This window comes from Schistocerca piceifrons, chromosome 5 (assembly GCF_021461385.2).
Source record: "Schistocerca piceifrons isolate TAMUIC-IGC-003096 chromosome 5, iqSchPice1.1, whole genome shotgun sequence".
Classification (NCBI taxonomy): Eukaryota; Metazoa; Arthropoda; class Insecta; order Orthoptera; family Acrididae; genus Schistocerca; species Schistocerca piceifrons.
Window position 1 is genome coordinate 278850530 of NC_060142.1, and position 22144 is coordinate 278872673.

Genomic DNA, 22144 nt, shown 5'->3' on the forward strand with positions numbered 1-22144 from the left:
GGGCACATATTTTCAAAGATTCCCTCTGTTCTGCCGGCCGAAGTGGCCGTGCGGTTAAAGGCGCTGCAGTCTGGAACCGCAAGACCGCTACGGTCGCAGGTTCGAATCCTGCCTCGGGCATGGATGTTTGTGATGTCCTTAGGTTAGTTAGGTTTAACTAGTTCTAAGTTCTAGGGGACTAATGACCTCAGCAGTTGAGTCCCATAGTGCTCAGAGCCATCCCTCTGTTCTCTCGGTTGCAATGAAAGTTATGGCAGACCAGTGCCCTTTTACTACAATTTTAAGACTACTTCGCATATGAACCGACCATCCGAGCTCACTTTATTGAGCAGATGTAGATACATCTGTCGCGATCAGAGTAGATTTTAATTGAGGTCGCTCAATAGGGGCCCAACGAGCCACTAGGGAAACAGATGACGACGCTGGTAGAGATCAGCGTGGCCGAGGAAAACATAAGGCACCCATTCACAACCCAACTGGTCTGCCGAATCGCTTGCCAACACGTCCAGATGTGTGTGGACATCGGTGACTGCTTGGTAGACCCTCCCTACCTGCACTGAGGGAATGCAGGTTTGTAGGTAGCAGTCGGTGCAAGAAGGTAGAGGTCATCAGGTCAAACTGACAGACCTGGACCATGGCCCTGACTGAGCCCATCGCCCAAACATAGGCGAATGGATGGGGCAGACCTCCTCAGCAGACGAGTAAGTGGACTGGTCCACCTGTGTATGGGGAGGGGGAGGGGGGGGGGGGGGCTTTATACAACTGAGGAGGAATGGCAGGTGTCACAGAGGTTGCTCAGTAGGGACTATTCTGCAGTCATTCACCCCTTCAGCAAGTAGCTCATCTTTCGGTTGAGGGCTTTTTTATGTAGAGATGTGTACCTTCCTCACAGTCCTTGCGGTGAAATCGAGGTCCTATTCTCCGAAACACAACATTCAACTACCACACCTATGGTAGTCCCTGAAGTACACCCAGAGTTTACAGTAGAAGACGTCTGGTGTTGCTGGTCAGTTCCCAGCACGGGAACCTGGGGTCGATGTGTCCGTGCCTAACCACTGCTGGCGGAGCTCCCTCAGGGAAAACAGTCCTCTCTTCCCCAAGTTGCGGGACAGTCTTCGTTGGCCCCTCCGCTGAGGCCTGTGCAGCCTGGTTGGTCCTGGGAGCAGCTACGCTACCGTCGGCATAGCTTTCGGAGTCACTGAGGCGAACAAACCTTCTGCCCAGGACTGTAGGTGCCTACAATAATGCCTTATTGAGGCCGTTATCAGGGCTATAGGCGGCGGTGCATTTTATAAGCATGTCGTGTCGTGGGGAGACAAATTTTTTGTCCACTACGCTTAATCTGGTGTTGTCAATCAAAGAATGTAAGTAATCTGTCTCATTTAGCAACAAAGTGAAAAGATATCAAGGAAAAGATCGAAGTGGAACTTCAGCAGTGAACGATATTAATGTGTCACAACTAAGCACATTTTGTTCCTATATGGGGACACTGGCGGCAGAGAAGTTAGGGAAGCGGGAGAATAACTGACTGCCGAGAACTTTTAGGCATATTTCTTTATAGAAGAAACAATATCTCACTCTGTATCGAAGTGTGTTCTGTTTTGAAATTTCCTGACAGATTACAACTGTGTGTTTGACCTGAGTCCGATCCTGAAACAGAGCCGTTCGCAGTCAGTACTCTTATACACAGACTGAGCATCCAGGTACGACGCACAATCTTTACTCGCTGCTGCAGTTCTGCCAGTAACTCTCTCCTACTGACCAAACCTCACAGACGTTTTCCTCCACAGCGATAAACGACCTCTACACCGTGGCCAAGCCACTTCTGCACGTTGTGCTTTCATCCATAAGTGGTGGTCGAGCGAGTTATCTACGGGAATGCCTGTGAACTTCGAGAAGTGGAAGGGAGTTACCGGAAGAACTGAAGCTGTGCGGGAGGGTCGTAACCCGTGACTGGATAACCAAGTCGATCCAAGAAGGGCAAGAGTACGATTTCGAGTACCAGTACAATACAGTTTTGATCTGTCACGAAAGTCTCTGTCTTCATAATGTGTAGGCTCTCACGGCCGGCGTCTTCATTAATTAAAACTTCTGGGCTAAGAGGTCGTATTCGAACAGAAGAAATTCTTCCTCCTGACGTTTCGCTGCCAACTGCGAGCAACATATTCAGAGATGAGCCAACGACTGGCTGCTGGGCCGTGGAGGTCCAGTTCATATAGAGCGCATTGAGGGCGCCACCACTCGTCACGTGCCGTCAACAGTGAAACTATCTCTGACTAACGTCATCACTCTCGATCAAATGTAATCGACTGTCACACCGTTGGTACAAAATCGACCGCCATATCTTATTTAACTTTAAGCCTTCTTTTCTGTTAAAATTATTGTGGTGCTTATAAACATCTATGGCTTCTCCGTACATACGTACATAATAATCTGAAGTCTTAGTTAGCAGGCTCATTTCATTAAATTTCATTTCATGGTCGCGAGCGATGTCGCCCTCTATGCAGTCTATATAAACGGGACCTCCATGGCCCATCAGCCAGTCTTTGGCTCACCTCGGAAGATGTTGCCCACAGTTGGCTACGAAAGGTCAGGAGAAAGAGTTTCTACTATTCGACCACGGCCTCTTAGCCCGGATGTTTTAAAAAATGGTTCAAATGGCTCTGAGCACAATGGGACTTAACATCTGAGGTCATCAGTCCCCTAGAACTTAGAACTACTTAAACCTAACTAACCTAAGGACATCACACACATCCATGTCCGAGGCAGGATTCGAACCTGCGACCGTAGCGGTCGCGCGGTTCCAGACTGAAGCGCCCAGAACCGCTCGGCCACTTTGGCCGGCCCAGAAGTTTTAATTAATGAGTCTGTGTGTTAGTCAGATACGCCTCAGGTGGTAACTGGAGTTCTCCACAGTTGCGTATTGTGGGAAACACTGAATGCATCGCCAAAAAGATTTCCGCAAACATCCCTTTCGATTTCCAGTAAGTGTTCGTCAGGGCTCTTAGACAAAAGCGCTTCTGACATATGGACACATTGATCATATAGAACATCTCCCAGAGACACTAAATTTTGTTTTTGTAATGCCAGGGGAAGCACAACAAGATGAAAATGTAGTGATAGTTGAATACTTGTACCAGACTGGGACTCGAACCCTGATTATCATAAATAGTCAGCTTAACCATCAGGCTATCTGAGTATGCCTCCAGGGCTAATACCATTACTGTCACCGATGTTTCCACCTATTCCTAACCGAAACGATGTCGTGTCACTGCATCTTAATTCGTTCTGTCTCTATCGACCCATTTGTTTCACTTTAGTGCGTTCAATTCATCTCGCAAATCGCGCGGTAGGAGCGGGGAAAAGACGGTAGAGGCAGTTGCAGTTCAACAGCTAATGCTTACACACAAATCTCGTAACTTGTAGGGTACAGCTAGCAAGTCGCATAAACGATCGACCAAATCAAAACAAGTTCAGCTACGTGCTACTATAAAATCTAATACAACAAAAAAAAGAGGTAAAAATTTAGTATTGCGGACGAGGTCGCTTACTACAATATCGACGATGTACGAAGGGCGTGCAATAAGCAATGAAACACATTTTTTTCTCGGGCAATTTCGGTTGAAAAATACTGAATTTTTATGGGACGTCGTGGAATATTCCTGCTTGAGCCCCTATGGTTTCGTGAAGTTCCGATAGGTGACGGCGCGCTATGAGTAGCCCTCAGAGTCACTTCTGCAACGGAGGTGCGTTCCAAGCAGAGAGCTGTCATCGAGTCTTTTCTGGCGGAAAACCAGAGGATCACAGATATTCATAGACACTTGGAGAATGTCCGCGGAGACCTGATAGTGAACAAAAGCACGGTGAGTCGTTGGGCGAGGCATCTGTCATCATCTCAATAAGATCGCACAAACCTTCCCCGATCTCCCTCGCGTTGGCCGGCCGCACACAGTTGTGACTCCTGCAATGTTGGAACGTGTGTACACTCTCATTTGAGGTGATCAATGGATTAGGATCAACTACCTCGCTGCTCAATTGGACATCTGTTTTGATAGTATCAGTAGTACCAGTTGGGGTACTCACAGGTTCCTCGCCGCCTTGCAGAAGGCTATAAAAAGCAACGAAGGACCATCTGTATGGAATTGTTGTTGTTGTTGAGTTGGGTTGAGGGGGCGCTCGACATCACGGTCATCAGCGCCCTGACGAAAAGTCAACACGAAATCTCATGGGTGAGGACGAAGGCTGTCCCCACATGCAGAGCAGTTTATAACGCACTAAAATCTGATGCCCTTCCCCACCAGTTTAGGGATGAGGCCTGATAGTTAACAAAATTTCACCACTCTGTTAACACTGGTATCGGTATCTGGGAGGACGGTGGGCAGATCTCCAGCGAGACCAAGGACTGCCCTGTATGGAATTACTTGCGCATTACTAGGCTGATTGTGACAATCGTTTGTCGAACATCGTCACAGGCGACGAAACATAGGTTCCTCACTTCGAATCGGAAACAAAACGGCAGTCTATGGCGTGGCGCCATACTACGTCTACTCCGGGAAAAAAAGTTAAAAGCCGCACTCTCAGCCGGGAATGTCATGACGACGGTCTTCTGGTACTCTGAAGGGGTTATTCCGTTGGATGTGCTCCCTCATGGAACAACGATCAACCTAAGTGTATTGTGCTGCCTTCAGGAAACTGAAAATACGACTTCAGTGATCCCGGCGCCATAAAAATGCAAACAAATTCCTTCTCCATGACAACACAGGCTTCACAAAAATCTGCACAGCCGAGAGCAGCTCACAAAACTTCATTGGACTTTTCATCCTTGTCCACCCTACAGCCTGGATCCCGCATCTTCGGATCTTCACCTGTCTGGCCCGATGAAGGATGCCTTCCCCGGGAAGCAGCACCTGGATGTTGGAGAAGTTATTGGTGCAGAAAGATGTCGATCAGAAGATTGGTATCATTCAGGCGTACAGGCCCTTCCAGGAAGGTGCTATCATGCAATCACATTCAATGGAGCTTACGCTGAAAAAAAGGGTTTTTTTCAGCCAAAAGAATGGAGGATACTATGGTGTATTGGAATCCTGAATAAAACCGACCTACCTTCAGAAAAGAACTGTGTTACATTACTTAGTTAACGCCCCTCGTAAAACGGACATGTCCCACGTGGATACTGTGTGTAAGTCCCCCGACAACCTGTTCGCCAATATTTCATAAATATTCTTTGTCTTCCCTGCAATATTGAAGACTCAGGAATTACTTGTATATACGTTTTCCCCTCCTCCTCTATTCTCTTTACTGTGCGAATTGCAGTAGCTAACGGATGATTTAACCCTCTCAAGCTTACCTGTTAAGGAGATTTCTGCTTGCCCCGTTTGCACCTTCCGACACGAATACAATGGAGCTACATGTAGTCACACGTGCCCGAATATGAAGACCTTTCCCTGCACCTAAGGCGCGTGAAGACTGTGCTGCCTTGCTATGTAGCAGAGATATAATAACGAGAATACTCTTAAGCGGGCCCAGAACAAAAAAGTATTTTGCACATTATTTCCCGCGAACTCTATCCCTGGTAGCGCCTCGGAAGCTTACGGAGTGTTTCCTAAACTGTGTTCCGTAGAAACCTGTTGTCGCGTGAAGATCACTCAATATTTCCGTCAAATTTGCCTGAGTATTTTCATACCTATGACAGCGCCAACGAAGTCTAGTTACTGAACATTGCTTTCCAAAATTCGTTCACCATAGAATTCAAAACAAAGGCAGCTGCCAACATGTGTAGTTTAGAAAACACCATCACGGTAGCGAAGCAACTCAAGGGTAATTCAATAAAGGTAAGTGTTTCGGTTCAGATCAGTGCGGTGATGAGTGCCATCGACAGGGGATCTCAAGTTGAATCCATATTCCTAGGTTTTCAGAAGGTTTTTTACGCCGTTCTTCCCAAGTGGCATCTAATAAAATTGCGTGCCTACGGAATGCTGCCGCAGCTCTGCTTCTGAATTCGTGATTTGCATTTAGAAAGGTCGTAGATCGCAGTAATTTCTGGGAAGCCAGAGCGAAACCAGAGTGACATCTACGGTTCCCCAAGGAGTGTTACAAACCCTACACAGTTCCTAATCTATATAAACGATTTAGGATGTAATCTAAGTAGCTTATTCGCAGATTACGCTATCGCTTACTGTCTACTAAACCCGTCAGAATACCAATACTAATTTCAAGATTATTTACATAAGACGCCTGTATGGTGAAAAAATTGGCAATTAATACTGAACAATAAAAAGTTCGAGCTTTTCCATATTAGTACTGAAAGAAATTCAGTTAAATTTCCGTTACCCATAAATGTCTCCAATTTATATATTGTAGATCCAACTACACTACTGGCCATTAAAATTGCTACACCAAGAAGAAATGCAGATGATAAACTGGTATTCATTGGACAAATATACTACACTAGAACTGACATGTGATTACATTTTCACGCAATTTGGGTGCATAGATCCTGAGAAATCAGTACCCAGAACAACCACCTCTCGCCGTAATAACGGCCTTGATACGCATGGGCATTGAGTCAAACAGAGCTTGGATGGTGTGTACAGGTACAGCTGCCCATGCAGCTTCAACACGATACCACAGTTCATCAAGAGGAGTAACTAGCGTGTTGTGACGAGCCAGTTGCTCGGCCACCATTGACCAGACGTTTTCAATTGGTGAGAGATCTGGAGAATGTGCTGGCCAGGGCAGCAGTCGAACATTTTCTGTATCCAGAAAGGCCCGTACAGGACCTGTAACATGCGGTCGTGCATTATCCTGCTGAAACGTAGAGTTTCGCAGGGATCGAATGAAGGGTAGAGCCACGGGTCGTAACATTTCTGAAATGTAACGTCCACTGTTCAAAGTGCCGTCAATGCGAACAAGAGGTGACCGAGACGTGTAACCAATGGCACCCCCCCCCCCCCCCCCATACGATCACGCCGGGTAATACGCCAGTACGGCGATGACGAATACATGCTTCCAATGTGCGTTCACCGCGATGTCGCCAAACACGGATGCCACCATCATGATGCTGTGAACAGAACCTGGATTCATCTTAAAAAATGACGTTTTGCTATTCGTGCACCCAGGTTCGTCGTTGAGTACACCAACGCAGGCGCTCCTGTCTGTGTATGCAGCGTCAAAGGTAGCCGCAGCCATGGTCTCCGAGCTGATAGTCCATGCTGCTGCAAACGTCGTCGAACTGTTCGTGCAGATGGTTGTCGTCTTGCAAACGTTCCCCTCTGTTGACTCGGGGATCGAGACGTGGCTGCACAATCCGTTACAGCCATGTGGATAAGATGCCTGTCATCTCGACTGCTAGTGATACGAGGGCGTTGGGATACAGCACGACGTTCCGTACTACCCTCCTGAACCCACCGATTCCATATTTTGCTAACAGTCATTGGCTTTAGGCCAACGCGAGCACCAATGTCGCGATACGATAAACCGCAATCGCGACAGGCTACAATCCGACCTTTATCAAAGTCGGAAACGTGATGATACGCATTTATCCTCCTTACACGAGGCATCACAACAACGTTTCATCAGGCAACGCCGGTCAACTGCTGTTTTTGTATGAGAAATCGGTTGGAAACTTTCCTCATGTCAGCACGTTGTATGTGTCGCCACCGGCGGCAGCCTTGTGTGAATTCTCTGGAAAGCTAATCATTTGCATAACACAGCATTTTCTTCGCGTCGGTTAAATTTCGCGTCTGTAGCACATCTTCGTGGTGTAGCAATTTTAATGGCCAGTAGTGTAAATACCTATGGTTTACAATTACGAGCAGTTTATACTGGAACCATGAGACTTCTTTTCATTGCAAGATGATGTAACACATGTAACGAGACCGCTTTCCGTCTTCTTGTGGAGTGTTGCTCCGCATTCTGGGATCCTTACTTCCGACAAATAGGATTAACGGAGGGCTTTCAAAAATTTCGAAGAAGGGCAGCTCGCTTTCTATTATCGCGAAATAGGAGAGTGTGTGTCACGAATATGATAAGCGAGCTGAGATGAAAATTATTAACACAAAGGTTTTTTTCGTTGCAGTGAGATCTTTATTCGAAATTTCAATCACAAATTTTCTCTTCCAAATACGAAAGTATTTTGTTGACGCCCAGCTAAATAGGGTGAAATGATCTTCGTGATAAAATAAGATAAATCAGAGCACGTACGAAAATATTTAAGTGTCCATTTTTCCCGGATGCTATTCGAGAGTGGAATGCTCGAGAAATACTCGGAAAGTGGTTCTATGAATCCTCTACCAAGCACTCAATGTGAATTGCAGAGTAGTCTTGTAGAAGTAGATAACATTCAAGAAAATAAGTAAAAAAAGTTAAAGGCTTTACGAAATAAAAAAAAAGAATGACAACTCTCCCTAACCTGCATCTAACAATAATATTTGGAAAGTCGATACGAATACGAGACCGAATAAGGCTATAGTACCAGGGACCATGCGACAACCATGCAGATGACAAACTTCACAATGAAGGAACAGCAAAGAAGAGTATATGTATGCTTATGACAAATCTACAGTTTTATTCGTATCTTGATAAAACTTCGCACACTTGACGATTTCCCTCTCCCCTTCCCCCCCCCCCCCAAAAAAAAAAAAAATACCGGAAGGTCACTGTCTACCCAACACTGTCATTTTTGTTACAAATTAATTCTTTTACAGAACGTTGTGAAAATATACTACAGAAACAGACCAGGAATACCTCGCTAAACGTAGACATTAAGAGACGGTGGCCTAATGGCTAAGGCGACTACCTGCGATAAACAGGAAATCTAGCACAAACTTTTAGTTGTCACTACCCATCCGTTATATTGCAGTTTCAGTAAATCTCAATGGTCTGCACCGATATTATTTATTATCATTGCATCCCCGTAGAGCCACCTATTTAATTTCAACACATTTCACTTATTTCATACATACCGAGTCATCTGTCGCTCCAAAGCTCGAACCAAAGTTGCATAGAATCTCGGGGACAACTAAGTAATCACAATTTTTGCTTTGGGCTGCAAACCGCTGATAGTGGAAATTGAAAGGCGCGTATGTATGTCACTGTGCAAGAACTGTTATGTATTGATAAAAGAAATGGATGATGAACATTCCTTTAGTTCCGATATTTCAAACTTTTTAAGAGAGGCTCCTTAAAGTACCTGTTAAACACTTTTTATATTCAAATGAGAGCAAGTTCTCGGAACACTCTGAACACAATAGCTGCCTCTCTTCCAACTTCTGGCGATTTAGATCGCCCCCCCCCCCCTCCCTCTCCCCGTGTCTGACTCTCTCTGCCTCTTCCTGGCAGACACGAAAAAACAGTCAGTAGCAGCATGTCTTCCGTAGACGAAATAACTACATCATCAGACCGGACGATGCGGACACCCCCACGCAATGCCAAATTGACCACTAGATGTTACGAGAGGCGGACTTCTCAGTATAAAAGCAGGGAGGCAGTACTGTAGTATCAGCAGAAACAGCAGAATGGGTCGGTCAGTGAACGCGGACTAGTCATTGGATATAAACTAAGTAGCGAATCTATGACGTATGTGTCACCTTTTAAAGGTGCCGAAGTCAACTGCTGGTGATTTGTTTATGAAGCTGAATCGCAAAAGAAAAGCCACAGCTAAACCAAGACCAGCCAAATTTCATGTACTGACAGACAGGGACCGTCGAGCATTTCAGAAGGTTGTAGTGAAAAATTGTATGAAACCAGAGTGCTACCACCAGTCCAGCAAGCGTAATGACTATGTATAGGGAGTAAAGGACTGGGTTGCAATGGTCGAGCAGATCCTCACAAGGGAACCTCCCCATCGCACCCTCCTCAGATTTAGTTATAAGTTGGCACAGTGGATAGGCCTTGAAAAACTGAACACAAATCAATCGAGAAAACAGGAAGAAGTTGTGGGGAACTATGAAAAAAATAAGCAAAATATACAAACTGAGTAGTCCATGCGCAAGATAATCAACATCAAGGATAATGGGAGCTCAGGAGCGCCGTGGTCGCGTGGTTAGCGTGAGCAGCTGCGGAACGAGAGGTCCTTGGTTCAAGTCTTCCCTCGAGTGAGTCGTTTAATTTTTTTATTTTCAGACAATCATCACCACACGTACTTTTTATCAACAAATGTAGGAAATAATCATACAAATGTTCGACAATCGTTCGATCCCTTAAGGAACTTTCCGATGCCTTACAGTTCGGAAAATATTCATTGACATTGTTATTGAAGTCGCGAGTTATATTTGCTGGATTCGTGTTGCCCACGGAATGCATCTCACGTATTTAATGCACTCTCGTCCAAAGTATCGAACAGTCAACTGCCAGCCAGGGAGCCTCGTTAGCAGGAATACTCTCTCTTCCGTGCGCTGTAGTCGACTGACGTCATGTGTTTCGATGTTTGTTTAGGTGTAGCGTCATCATACTACGGCGCAGTTACCTCGCATCGGACGGACGGACAGATAATAATCGTCTGAAAATAAAAAATTAAACTTTTCACTTGAGGGATGACTTGAACCAAGGACCTCTCGTTCCGCAGCTGCTCATGCTAACCACGCGACCACGGCGCTCCCGAGCTCCCATTATCCTTGATGTTTATCTTGCGCATGGACTACTCAGTTTGTATAGTTTGCTTATTTTTTTCATAGTTCCACACAACTTCTTCCTGTTTTCTCGATTGATCTGTGTTCAGTTTTTCAAGGCCTATCCACTGTGCCAAGTTATAACTAAATCAGAGGGGGGTGCGATGGGGATGTTCCCTTGTCAGAAGCCACACATTTCTGTAGTCAGTGCTATGCAATGCTTGAGATGCTGATGATGATCTTAGGTTTGTGGGGCACTCAATCACGCGGTCATCAGTGCCCGTACACAGCCCAACTTTGTCTACACAGCCCAACTTTGTCTACACAGCCCAACTTTGTCTACACAGCCCAACTTTGTCTACCATCAAGAATGATGATGATGAAATGACGAGGTCAACACACACACACCCAGTCTCTGGGCAGAGAAAATCTCCAAGCCGGCCGGGAATCGAACCTGGGACCCTGTGATCCAGAGGCAGCAACATTAGCCACTAGACTATGAGCTGTGGACGACGCTTGAGATGGTGTAAAGAGCGACGCCACTAGACAGTGAATGGCTGGAAACGAGAGATTTGGAGTGGTGAATCAAGATATACCCAATGACAACCCAATGGTAGGGTTTGGGTTTGGTGAACGCTTGGAGAACGTTACAGGTCATCAGGATCACTGAGAATAGTGAAGTAAAGGAGGATGTGGTGTTATGGTGTGGGGGTGTTTTTCGTGGTTAGGGTATGGTCGTCTCATTGCGTATAAGAAAACGCTAAATGTGGAAGAGTATGGGCAAATTTTATAGCACTGTGTACTGTGTCCAGTAGAACAGTTCGGAGACGTAGATTATTTGTATCAGCGAGACAATGCACCATGTGATAAAGCAGTACCTATGAGGCAAATGGTTTGTGGACAATAACATACCTAAAATAGACTGGCCTGCTGAGAGTCCCCACCTGAACGCAACACAACACCTCTGGGACTAGTTGCAACGTCAACTTTTCACCAGACCCTGGCGTCCAACATCACTACCTTTTCTTGTTTCGGCTCTTGAGGAAGACTGGGCTGCCATTTGTCTATAGCCCGTCAGACACCTCACTGAAAGTGTCCCTGTGAGAGACCAAGCCATCATAATGGCGAAGAGTGAACACATCCCATATTAATGTTCACCACTAGGTGTCTAGATACTTTTGATTAGACAGAGTAAAATGAGCGACCCTCCTGTACTAACATCAACAGATAATTATGGCTTAAATGTTTATGTGCCACTATACATGGGAAACACAGATGGTTAAAAACGAAATTCGTTATTTTCAGAAATAACGCAATGGAGCACTTAAAAATTCACTTGTGGTATGAAGAAAGGAAAGTCGGCCATACATGGTGTTTCTGTAGAAGTTGTTAAAACTGGAAGAAAAGTAATACAAAAGGCTGTTCACATAATTTCTGCATAGGAAGAGATTTCCCCAAAAATCAAAAAATGTTGGAATTATTCTACTTCCCAAAAATGGAGAGACACGAGAGAAGAAAAAAGATGAACCAGTCAGCACCCTCACCTTAATGAACAGCGGGTAAACTATAGCAGACAGAAGAACTCAATAGATTAAACTTGAAAGAATCCTGAAAGTCAGTTTAATTAATACTACAATAACGTTCAAACATTTCACTGAATATTGTGCAAATTTATAATGAAATCATAGGACGAGCTGACTAGTTTTCAATTTTTTGTGAGAAAACATTTGTTGGATAGCCAGCAGAAGAGAAACAGAAGGGTAAACATGGTCTGGAGTGCTTTTGATAAACTAATTAGCGTTTTTATAATTAAGCTTCCAATTTGTCAGAAATTCATCGTTTACAATCTGTGTATTGGCAGTTTTGAATTAATGGATATGTAAGACATGGACTTTTAATGCGAAAACTGAGGGTTGCTCAGCGACATATCGAGAGATTGGGGATTACTGGGAGGGACAGGAATGGTCCAGAAATAGACAGGAGTGGAAGGCGTAATTATGAATGAAATGGAGATGGCAGGACATGTACCGAGGCAAAAGGACCAAAGGCGACCTCGCTAGACTCAAGGATTTAAGAATACAGAAAGACAACGTAAGGGAAGATTGGTAAAATTTGCGGTGTCATCCCAGTTCTCCTTGCATTTTTTTACACATATAATTTACTATAAACGTACGTAATAGTCACGCAAATACTCGTCCGAGATTGGTCTGTTATGCTACACAGCGTTGCTGAATACATCTTGCAGTTTTAGCCGTTTACATAGGAAAATGTGACTATGGAGAGAGCGTCGCATGGGATGCATTCATACCGAATTAAAAAATTCGCTGAACCAATCAAAGCAGGATCTACACGTCGTCACAATGAACTACCAGTATCTACATGAATATTACTTGGCGATTAATCCGTCGAACGGTAAACCAGTCTCACTTGCAGAAGCAGGTTGCCTAGCTAACGACTTCTAGTGACAAAAAATTTAAAATGCTTGCATAATCTATTCATTAAGATGTATAATCTGATGTTAGAAGTTTAACACAGCAAGATAAGCTCTGCAGTTAGGAACTGCGCATCTTTCTCGAGGAAGCGTAACTAAGGCCGCGCAAATACCAGGACAACAGTTATCCAGTATCTGAGAATGAAAGCACTTAGCGTTTGCCAGCAAACTTTACACATAATTTGAAACGCATTAACTCATTTCTAAAGAAATCAGAAGTTTGAAGCTGCTTTACACGTGGAGTTCGATTCTGTAAATAATCGGGCTTTACTGAAAATAAATATGGAGAAAATGTTGCTAGCGATGAATGTAGACGTCGGTCTACGTTATCGATCAATCTGTTACTAGATTTTTTTTTCCTTCCACGTTCAAATTCGTTGCCTTAGCAAAGTCTCCATCAATATGTTAGCTTCCAAGCTAACATAGACATCTGTGTACGCTACAAATCAGTACGCCACCACTATCACGATCTCAGACGGCGAGGGAGAGAGAGGGATGGGGAGCAATACTTTTGTAGATGCCACTGATTCAACGTAATGAAAAATAATCGGGCCTATCTGGAGGAAAATTTGTGCATATAAAATCCCACGCTTGCTGATGGCAGGATTTGAAGCTACGACCCCCAGTTACCTTCTTATTGCGCTGTCTCCACAGGGCCGCCTACTTAGTGGCAGTGGGAGTGTGACGTAGAGGTGAGCAGCCAGAGGACAGATAAAATCACGATTCCAACGAACTGGCGACCTCTAGAGCAGACGTCGAGTATTCGAATATCACCCGAGAACAAGACGTCCCCTATGCCTTTGCAGACTGGCTGGTGTAGGCAGCACTCGACACCAAACGACAACAAATGTTGTACGTGTATATTTCTAGCTACTTCTTGCTCATTTAACATTAGCAACAGCTTTCACTTGTTCGCTTGCAAATTTTTCGAATTATCTGTCATAAGTTAAACTAGAATGCAATAGAGGAGCTCCCTTCTCCCACCCTACTGACATCTCACCTGTGACGACAGACTGACTAGTAGCGTACTCCTAATTTAGGTCAGATTGGACTGTAATAATTTAGTTGTGAGTTGGCGAAGTCAACGAATGTGAATATGAAATAAATTATGCCGTAACACACTGATCTGTAGCGTAGCCTGTTGTCGATGTCAGTGCCACATTTGAAACTATTTTCGTTATAAAAGTTATAACTGCGCGGTCAATTAAGAAAAATGTATATTAGAGAATGGACAAGCCTTCGAAGAGTATTTTGATGCATTTCGTGTACATATATCGTGCTTAAACTACGAAAATACAGGGAGGTTGCAATAGGTAACTTTTATAGTGAGTTAATTTCGAAGCATCATAATAACTATGACCAATAACGAAGTGATAATCAGTTTATCACCAAGCAAAGACATGAGACTATATAAGTAAAAACATCTACTTTTTCCATCGAAAGGTTCCTTAAAATCACACGAGAAACTGTAAGTAGAAAAAAAACCACGCTAATCCAAAAGATTTTTTTTATTTTGTGCTAAAAGTAAAATGTTATCCGAAAACTAACGTCAAAAAAGATAACTTTGCTTCATATACATAAAATTATTTTTATCAGAGGCTCAACAGCCGACACGATATCTCACTTTATTGAAGCTGGCAGGTTAGATAGGGGTGGGTTCAAGGGTGATCGTGATCCCACCCCGGATATACAGGAATATTCGATGCGAGTCGTCGGCTTTGACCAGTGACGTTGGAAAAATTCGACAAAAGCCGTAAAGAATATGGCAACTCCAACGCGATGTTAGTGACGAGTTTTTCAAACGGGGTGCAGCTACAGAGCAGGTCGTCACCACAACCAGGTCTTTTTTTAGTATCATATTCGTTGCTTTCGCCAACTCGAAACCAAACTGCTCTTTTTTCACAATCGTTGGCTTCGCTAACTAACAACAAGACTGTGGATATATCCAACGAAAGGTTACACGACAGCAGCCATGAACGTCACGTCACTGGTCAAAGATTACGGCTTGTATCGAACATGCCTCTTGACTGCCCTCCCCTAATATAAAAAAAAATAAATAGTAAAACCGTTTATATTTTTAGGTGCACTACTTCATAAATTTGTCAGGTCACTTTCAGAGAAAAGCATGAAGTAAATGTATAGCGTGAAAACTACAGTCTCGAAAACAGCATGGAATTTTATTAATTACGAGCTATATTTAATACGCCTTACTTGCGAGAGGGCCTGCACGCGTCGGCCTGACTGTCTTGAAGGGAAGATTCCAGTCAGTAAAATGCAGACCATTCACAGTATAACCACCCCTGCTTTCAACAACAAACCCTATAGGATTCCTGAGTCAACAGGTATATCCAGGAAACCACCGGAACTTGATTAAGGCAAATCAGAAAGGGAAAGATCGTCCATTAAGGAAAAAATAACGGAAAGGCTGACTTCTCGAAAGTAGGCGGACGCGACTGAAGAAAACATTCCACTAGTATACACGCTCGCATAGCCACGGTCTGCAGCCATGAGTTTACAGTCATAGTGCTAATCAAAATACTGATAATGTTGAACACTCACTACCAGTAAACGGCTTATCCTGGGCATTATTTCCGTGGCAGGTTTCTATCTAATGGCTTCTAGCAGCAACATCAATTTGACATTCAGTATTTCATATAATTACTCACTGAGAGCAGTAATCTACGTATGAGCGGGGTACTTAATTGAAATGAGACTCAAGTTTCCTTTGAACTGTTCAGCAACTATGTCTTCTGAGTCCGGGGGTCGGTAAAACGATCCAATTAATAGTTTAGTCAGATTGTCAGGTATAACCTCTACTCATACTATTTCACATGAACTATCTTATGATAAAGGTTTAACACAGTAAGTATTACAGTTAGAAACCGCATATACCTTCACAAGGCCCTTTTGTGAACATTTCTCCACAATAGCGACATGTCATTTGCGCCCCCCCCCCCCCCCCCTTTTACCTCTTACACATTCACCCGTGTCAGCTGCCGCTATTAAGTTTGATTAAATAGCGCCCCTCTAAGCAGCGGAAAGCGGCCCTGACTCAAGTAGCAGAGTAACTTACGGCGCTCAAATTATACAGACTTTATTCATCCACTACTTGAAAATGAGAGTACTAAGTGACTTGCAACACACTTCACAGAATTTCAAACCGTTTCGAAACTTTTTCTCGATGACGCACCCCACAAAATGATGAAAAGAGAAAGTTCATCGCATACATCTCGCCTTTTATGCAATTAAACTGCATCAGGCATGACGTTCTCATTTGTTACTTGCTTGCTACTGACTCTATTCGCAACACATTTTGCAGACAATACTCACATACACCACCTAATGTACATGCAAAATTATGTCACTGGACGACTCACAGATCGGGAGCTATGATTTTTTGTACGTGGCAGTTCGATTCTTTAAAGAATCGGGGTTGTGATTTACTGGTGATTTTATATCCTGTAAAATACTATGTTGACAAGGTTGGGAAGACTTGTTGCTGTTACAGTTCTTAAGTCAATTGCATCACACATGTATTCGCCAAAGTTTTCTTGGAGAATGCGGACAAGCGAGGGTGCAGGGTTCGGTTTTGAGGGAGGTGTCATAGTTTCTTCAACACTTCCTCCTGCACTCCCCCACCCCCCGAAACCCCGAAAAAAAATATAATTTTTCCTCTTTCCACATTTACCAAGCCGCACTTGCGAATGATTTTAATATTACTGACAACCAAATATATGTTTTAATATAACCTTAACTTGTTTACATGAGTGGTTAGTATAGTGATTTTGCTTTTATTTGGGGTGGAGGGAAGGAGGGAGTGTCCAGGTTCATGATCCCGTGACACCATTCCCCCTTAGATCCGCGCCCGAGTGCGATTTTTTGGAAATTGCGCTAAAATGATGTATTAAACATTGATGTTAAAAAGTATTATTATTATCAGTAGTAGTATAGGAGTTAACCATTTTTGTATATCATTGTTATGACAATGTTAATAGTCAAGGGTGCCCTTACGCGATATTGAGGGGCAAGTGGGAGATGGAGTGCGCGCCCCCACCCCTTTCCTGGCACTCAGGGGGTAAACAAAATAATATACGGTAGGTACGTTTGTTTCTTTCAACAATATGATTTAAAAATCAGTATCACGCAGGTTTTTAACGGGGTCAGAACTGGGAATTTTTTATGGCTATTTACAAGTCACCATTCGTCTTCCAAAAATATTATAAATAATCCATACACACAGATCTAGCCCCCTCTCCCACGTGCAAACTGTCGTAGAAGGACCCTTGTTAATAGCGTTCTGTTAAAACTTTTTGTATTTTAATTGCTTTCTTACTATAATCACATTCATCTCTGGAACGTTAGATGTTACATGCGACGAAAAGCAAACTCTGACACCACCCTGACACAACTGAATCCTGGTTCGCGTCTGACAGTACATACACATCTGGGAGCTATACGTGTACATTCGGATATGTGGACGAAGCGTACGGTGGCACTAACAGGTAAGCAGTTCACCTAGGGAGCTCTGGGGTGTGTAATCGTTTCTCTCGAGCACCCATTGTGTACTCACAATTGTTTGTCGGGCGGTTCGGCGTAGTCGAGCTGTGCGGCGCAGGAGGCGAGCAGCGCGGCAGCCAGCAGCAGCCGCAGCGGCAGCGGCGACGCCATGGCGACGACTGAGGCCTCGCAGCCCCAGTGGACGGCCGCGCACACCCCGCTAATTATAGACGGGCCTGGCCGCAGCCCAGCGCGCCGCACTGCCCCGACACTCGCCTGCCCGCCATTTCTTACCCGCCGCTGCTGCTCCCAGCACCACGGAGAAGCACAAACACTGTTCGTGCCGTTCGCACCATCTCGGCTGCAGGATAGAGCCGAAATCATCGCCGCGCTAGAGACTCGGCATAATACTCCACCAACAACGCGACAAACAAATCTAAAGTTATACACTGAGGTCATAAGTCATAGGATAGCCGCGCGGGATTAGCCGAGCGGTCTCAGGCGCTGCAGTCATGGACTGTGCGGCTGGTCCCGGCGGAGGTTCGAGTCTTCCCTCGGGCATGGGTGTGTGTGTTTATCCTTAGGATAATTTAGGTTAAGTAGTGGTAAGCTTAGGGACTGATGACATTAGCAGTTAAGTCCCATAAGATTTCACACACATTTGAACATAAGTCACTGGATAGCTCCGCTACGGTCGCAAGTTCGAATCCTGCCTCGGGCATGCATGTGTGTGAGATGTCCTTAGCTTAGTTAGGTTTAAGTAGTTCTAAGTTCTAGGGGACTGGTGACCTCAGATGTTAAGTCCCATAGTGCTCAGAGCCATTTGAACCATTTTTCATTGGATAGCTGTATCCACATACACTATGTGATCAAAAGTATCCGGACACCTGGCTGTAAATGACTTACAAGTTTGTGGTGCCCTCCATTGGTAATGCTGGAATTCAATATGGTGTTGGCCCACCTTTAGCCTCGATGACAGCTTCCGCTCTAGTAGGTGTGCGTTCAGTCAGGTGCTGAAAGGTTTCTTCGGAAATGGCAGCCCATTCTTCACGGAGTGCTGCACTGAGGAGAGTTGTTGATGTCGCTCGGTGAGGTCTGCCACGAAGTCGGCGTTCCAAAACATCACAATGGTGTTCTATAGGATTCAGGTCAGGACTCTGTACAGGTCAATCCATTACAGGGATATTATTCTCGTGTAACCACTCCGCCACGGACCGTGCATTATGAACAGGTGATCGATCGTGTTGCAAGATGCAGTCGCCATCCCCGAAAAAATGGTTCAAATGGCTCTGAGCTCTATGGGACTTAACATATGAGGTCCTCAGTCCCCTAGAATTTAGAATTACTTAAACCAAACTAACCTAAGGACATCACACACATCCACGCCCGAGGCAGAATTCGAACCTGCGACCGTAGCGGTCGCGCGGTTCCAGACTGAAGCGCCTAGAACCGTTTGGCCACAACAGCCGGCGCCATCCTCGAATTGCTCTTCAACAGCAGGAAGCAAGAACGTGCTTAAAACATCAATGTAGACCTGTGCTGTGATAGTGCCACGCAAAATAACGAGGAGTGCAAGCCCCCTCCGTGAAAAGCACGACCATACCATAACACCACCGCCTCCGAATTTTACTGTTGGCAGTACACACATCGGCAGATGACGTTCACCTGGCATTCGCCATTCCCTGACATCGGATCGCCACATTGTGTACCGCGATTCGTCACTCCACACAACGTTTTTCCACTGTTCAGTCGCCCAATGTTAACTGTCCTGACACCAAGCGAGGCGTCGTTTGGCATTTACCGGCGTGATTTGTGGCTTATGAGCAGCCGCTCGACCACGAAATCCAAGTTTTCTCACCTCCCGCCTAACAGTCGTAGTACCTGTAGTGGATCCTGATGCACTTCGGAATTCCCTTGTGATGGTCTGGATAGATGTCCCCTTTTACACATTACGACCCTCTTCAACTGTCGGCGGTCTCCGTCAGTCAACAGACGAGGTCGGCCTGCACGCTTTTGTACTGTACGTGTCCCTTCACGTTTCCACTTCACTACCACATGGGAAACAGTGGGCCTAGGGCTGTTTAGGAGTGTGGAAATCTCGCGTACAGACGCACGAGGTTCATTCAAGTTCTAAGGCCTCCGATTTTTTTTCTCCGGACTGGAAAGAGATAGAAACATGCGCATTGTTTTAAAATGAGGCCGTGTTCATTGTCAATACGTCCCAGAGATGGCAGCACCGTACGGCAGATGGAATTTTACCGCCAGCGGCGAGAATGAGAACTGTTTCAAATACTTAAAATGGCGACGTTTTCCTTACTCGAACAGCGTGCAATCATTCGTTTTCTGAATTTGCGTGGTGTGAAACCAATTGAAATTCATCGACAGTTGAAGGAGACATGTGGTGATGGAGTTATGGATGTGTCGAAAGTGCGTTCGTGGGTGCGACAGTTTAATGAAGGCAGAACATCGTGTGACAACAAACCGAAACAACCTCGGGCTCGCACAAGCCGGTCTGACGACATGATCGAGAAAGTGGAGACAATTGTTTTGGGGGATTGCTGAATGACTGTTGAACAGATCGCCTCCAGAGTTGGCATTTCTCTGGGTTCTGTGCACACAATCCTGCACACGACCTGAAAATGCGAAAAGTGTCATCCAGGTGGGTGCCACGAATGCTGACCACATGGCTGCCCATGTGCATGTTGCCAAGCAGTGTTGACGCACAACGACAGTGCGGATGGGACTTTCTTTTCGTCGGTTGTGACAATGGATGAGACATGGATGCCATTTTTCAATCCAGAAACAAAGCGCCAGTCAGCTCAATGGAAGCACACAGATTGACCGCCACCAAAAAAATTTCGGGTTACCGCCAGTGTTGAAAAAATGATGGTGTCCACGTTCTGGGACAGCGAGGTCGTAATCCTTACCCATTGCGGTCCAAAGGGCACTACAGTAACAGGTGCAGCCTACGAAAATGTTTTGAAGAACAAATTCCTTCCTCCACTGCAACAAAAACTTCCCGGAAGGGCTGCGCGTGTGCTGTTTCACCAAGACAACGCACCCGCACATCGAGCTAACGTTACGCAACAGTTTCTTCGTGATAACAACTTTGAAGTGATTCCTCATGCTCCCTACTCACCTGACCCGGCTCCTAGTGACTTTTGGCTTTTTCCAACAATGAAAGACATTCTCCGTGGCCGCACATTCACCAGCCGTGCTTCTATTGCCTCAGCGATTTTCCAGTGGTCAAAACAGACTCCAAAAGAAGCCTTCACCGCTGCCATGGAATCGTGGCGTCAGCGTTGTGAAAAATGTGTACGTCTGCAGGGTGATTACGTCGAGAAGTAACGCCAGTTTCATCGATTTCGGGTGAGTAGTTAATTAGAAAAAAAAATCGGAGGCCTTAGAACTTGAATGCACCTCGTATGTCACAAGTGACACCCAGTCACCTGGCCGCATTCGAAGTCCGTGAGTTCCGCGGAGCTCTCCATTCTGCTCTCTCACGATGTCTAATGACTACTGAGGTCGCTTATATAGAGTACCTGGCAGTCGGTGGCAGCAAACTGCACCTAATATTAAAAACGTATGTTTTGAGGGTGTCCGGATACTTCTGATCACATAGTGTACATAGATGGCGGGAGTATCGCGTACACGAGCCATAAAGAGGCAGTGCACTGGCGGAACAGTCATTTGTGCTCAAGTTATTCATGTGAAAAGTTTCCGACGTGATTAGGGCCAGGCGACGGGAATTTACGGACTTAAAACGCGGAATTACAGTTGAAGCTAGACGCACGAGGCGTTCCATTTCGGAAATCGTTGGGGAATTCAGTAATCCGAGATCCACAGTATCAAGAGAGTGCCGAGAATACCACACTTCAGGCGTTACCTCTCACCACAGACGACGCAATGGCCCACCGAGGGCAGCGGCGTGTGTGTAGAGTTGTCGGTGCTGACAGACAAGCAACACTGTATGAAATAGCCGCAGAAATCAATGTGGGACGTACGACGGACGTATCTGTTAGGAGAGTGCGGCGAAATTTGGCGTTAACGGGCTATGGCAGCAGACGACCGACGCGAGTGCCTCTGCTAACAGCAGGACATCGTCTGCAGCGCCTCTCCTGAGCTCGTGACCTTATCGGTTGGATCCTAGGCCAGTGGAAAACTGTGGCCCTCTCAGATGAGTCCCGAGGTCAGATCGTAAGAGCTGATGGCACGGTTCGACTGTGGCACAGACCGCCACGAAGCCACGGACCCAAGCTGTCAACAAGACACTGAACAGCTTGGTGGTGGCTCCATAATGGTGTGGCTGTGTTTACATGGAATGCACAGGGTCCTCTTGTCAAACTGACCCAATCATTGACTTGAAATGTTATGTTCTACGTCTACATCTACATCAATACTCCGCAAGCCACCTGACGGTGTGTGGCGGAGGGTACCTTGAGTACCTCTATCGGTTCTCCCTTTTATTCCAGTCTCGTATTGTTCGGGGGAGGAAGGATTGTCGGTATGCTTCTGTGTGGGCTCTAATCTCTCTGATTTTATCCTCATG

At 45.3% G+C, this 22144-nt stretch overlaps 1 protein-coding gene across 3 annotated transcripts in view; it reads right to left on the bottom strand.

The window, feature by feature from the left end:
- Window positions 1–17769, bottom strand: part of LOC124797945 (voltage-dependent calcium channel subunit alpha-2/delta-3-like) — a 314695-nt gene extending 296926 nt beyond the window's left edge. For all 3 annotated transcript variants that reach the window (XM_047261087.1, XM_047261086.1, XM_047261085.1), the window contains exon 1: window positions 17669–17769. In XM_047261087.1, coding sequence (XP_047117043.1) covers window positions 17669–17766 — 98 coding nt within the window. In that variant the 5' untranslated portion in view covers window positions 17767–17769. The remainder of the gene's footprint in view (window positions 1–17668) is intronic.
- Between the last annotated feature and the right edge of the window lie 4375 nt (window positions 17770–22144).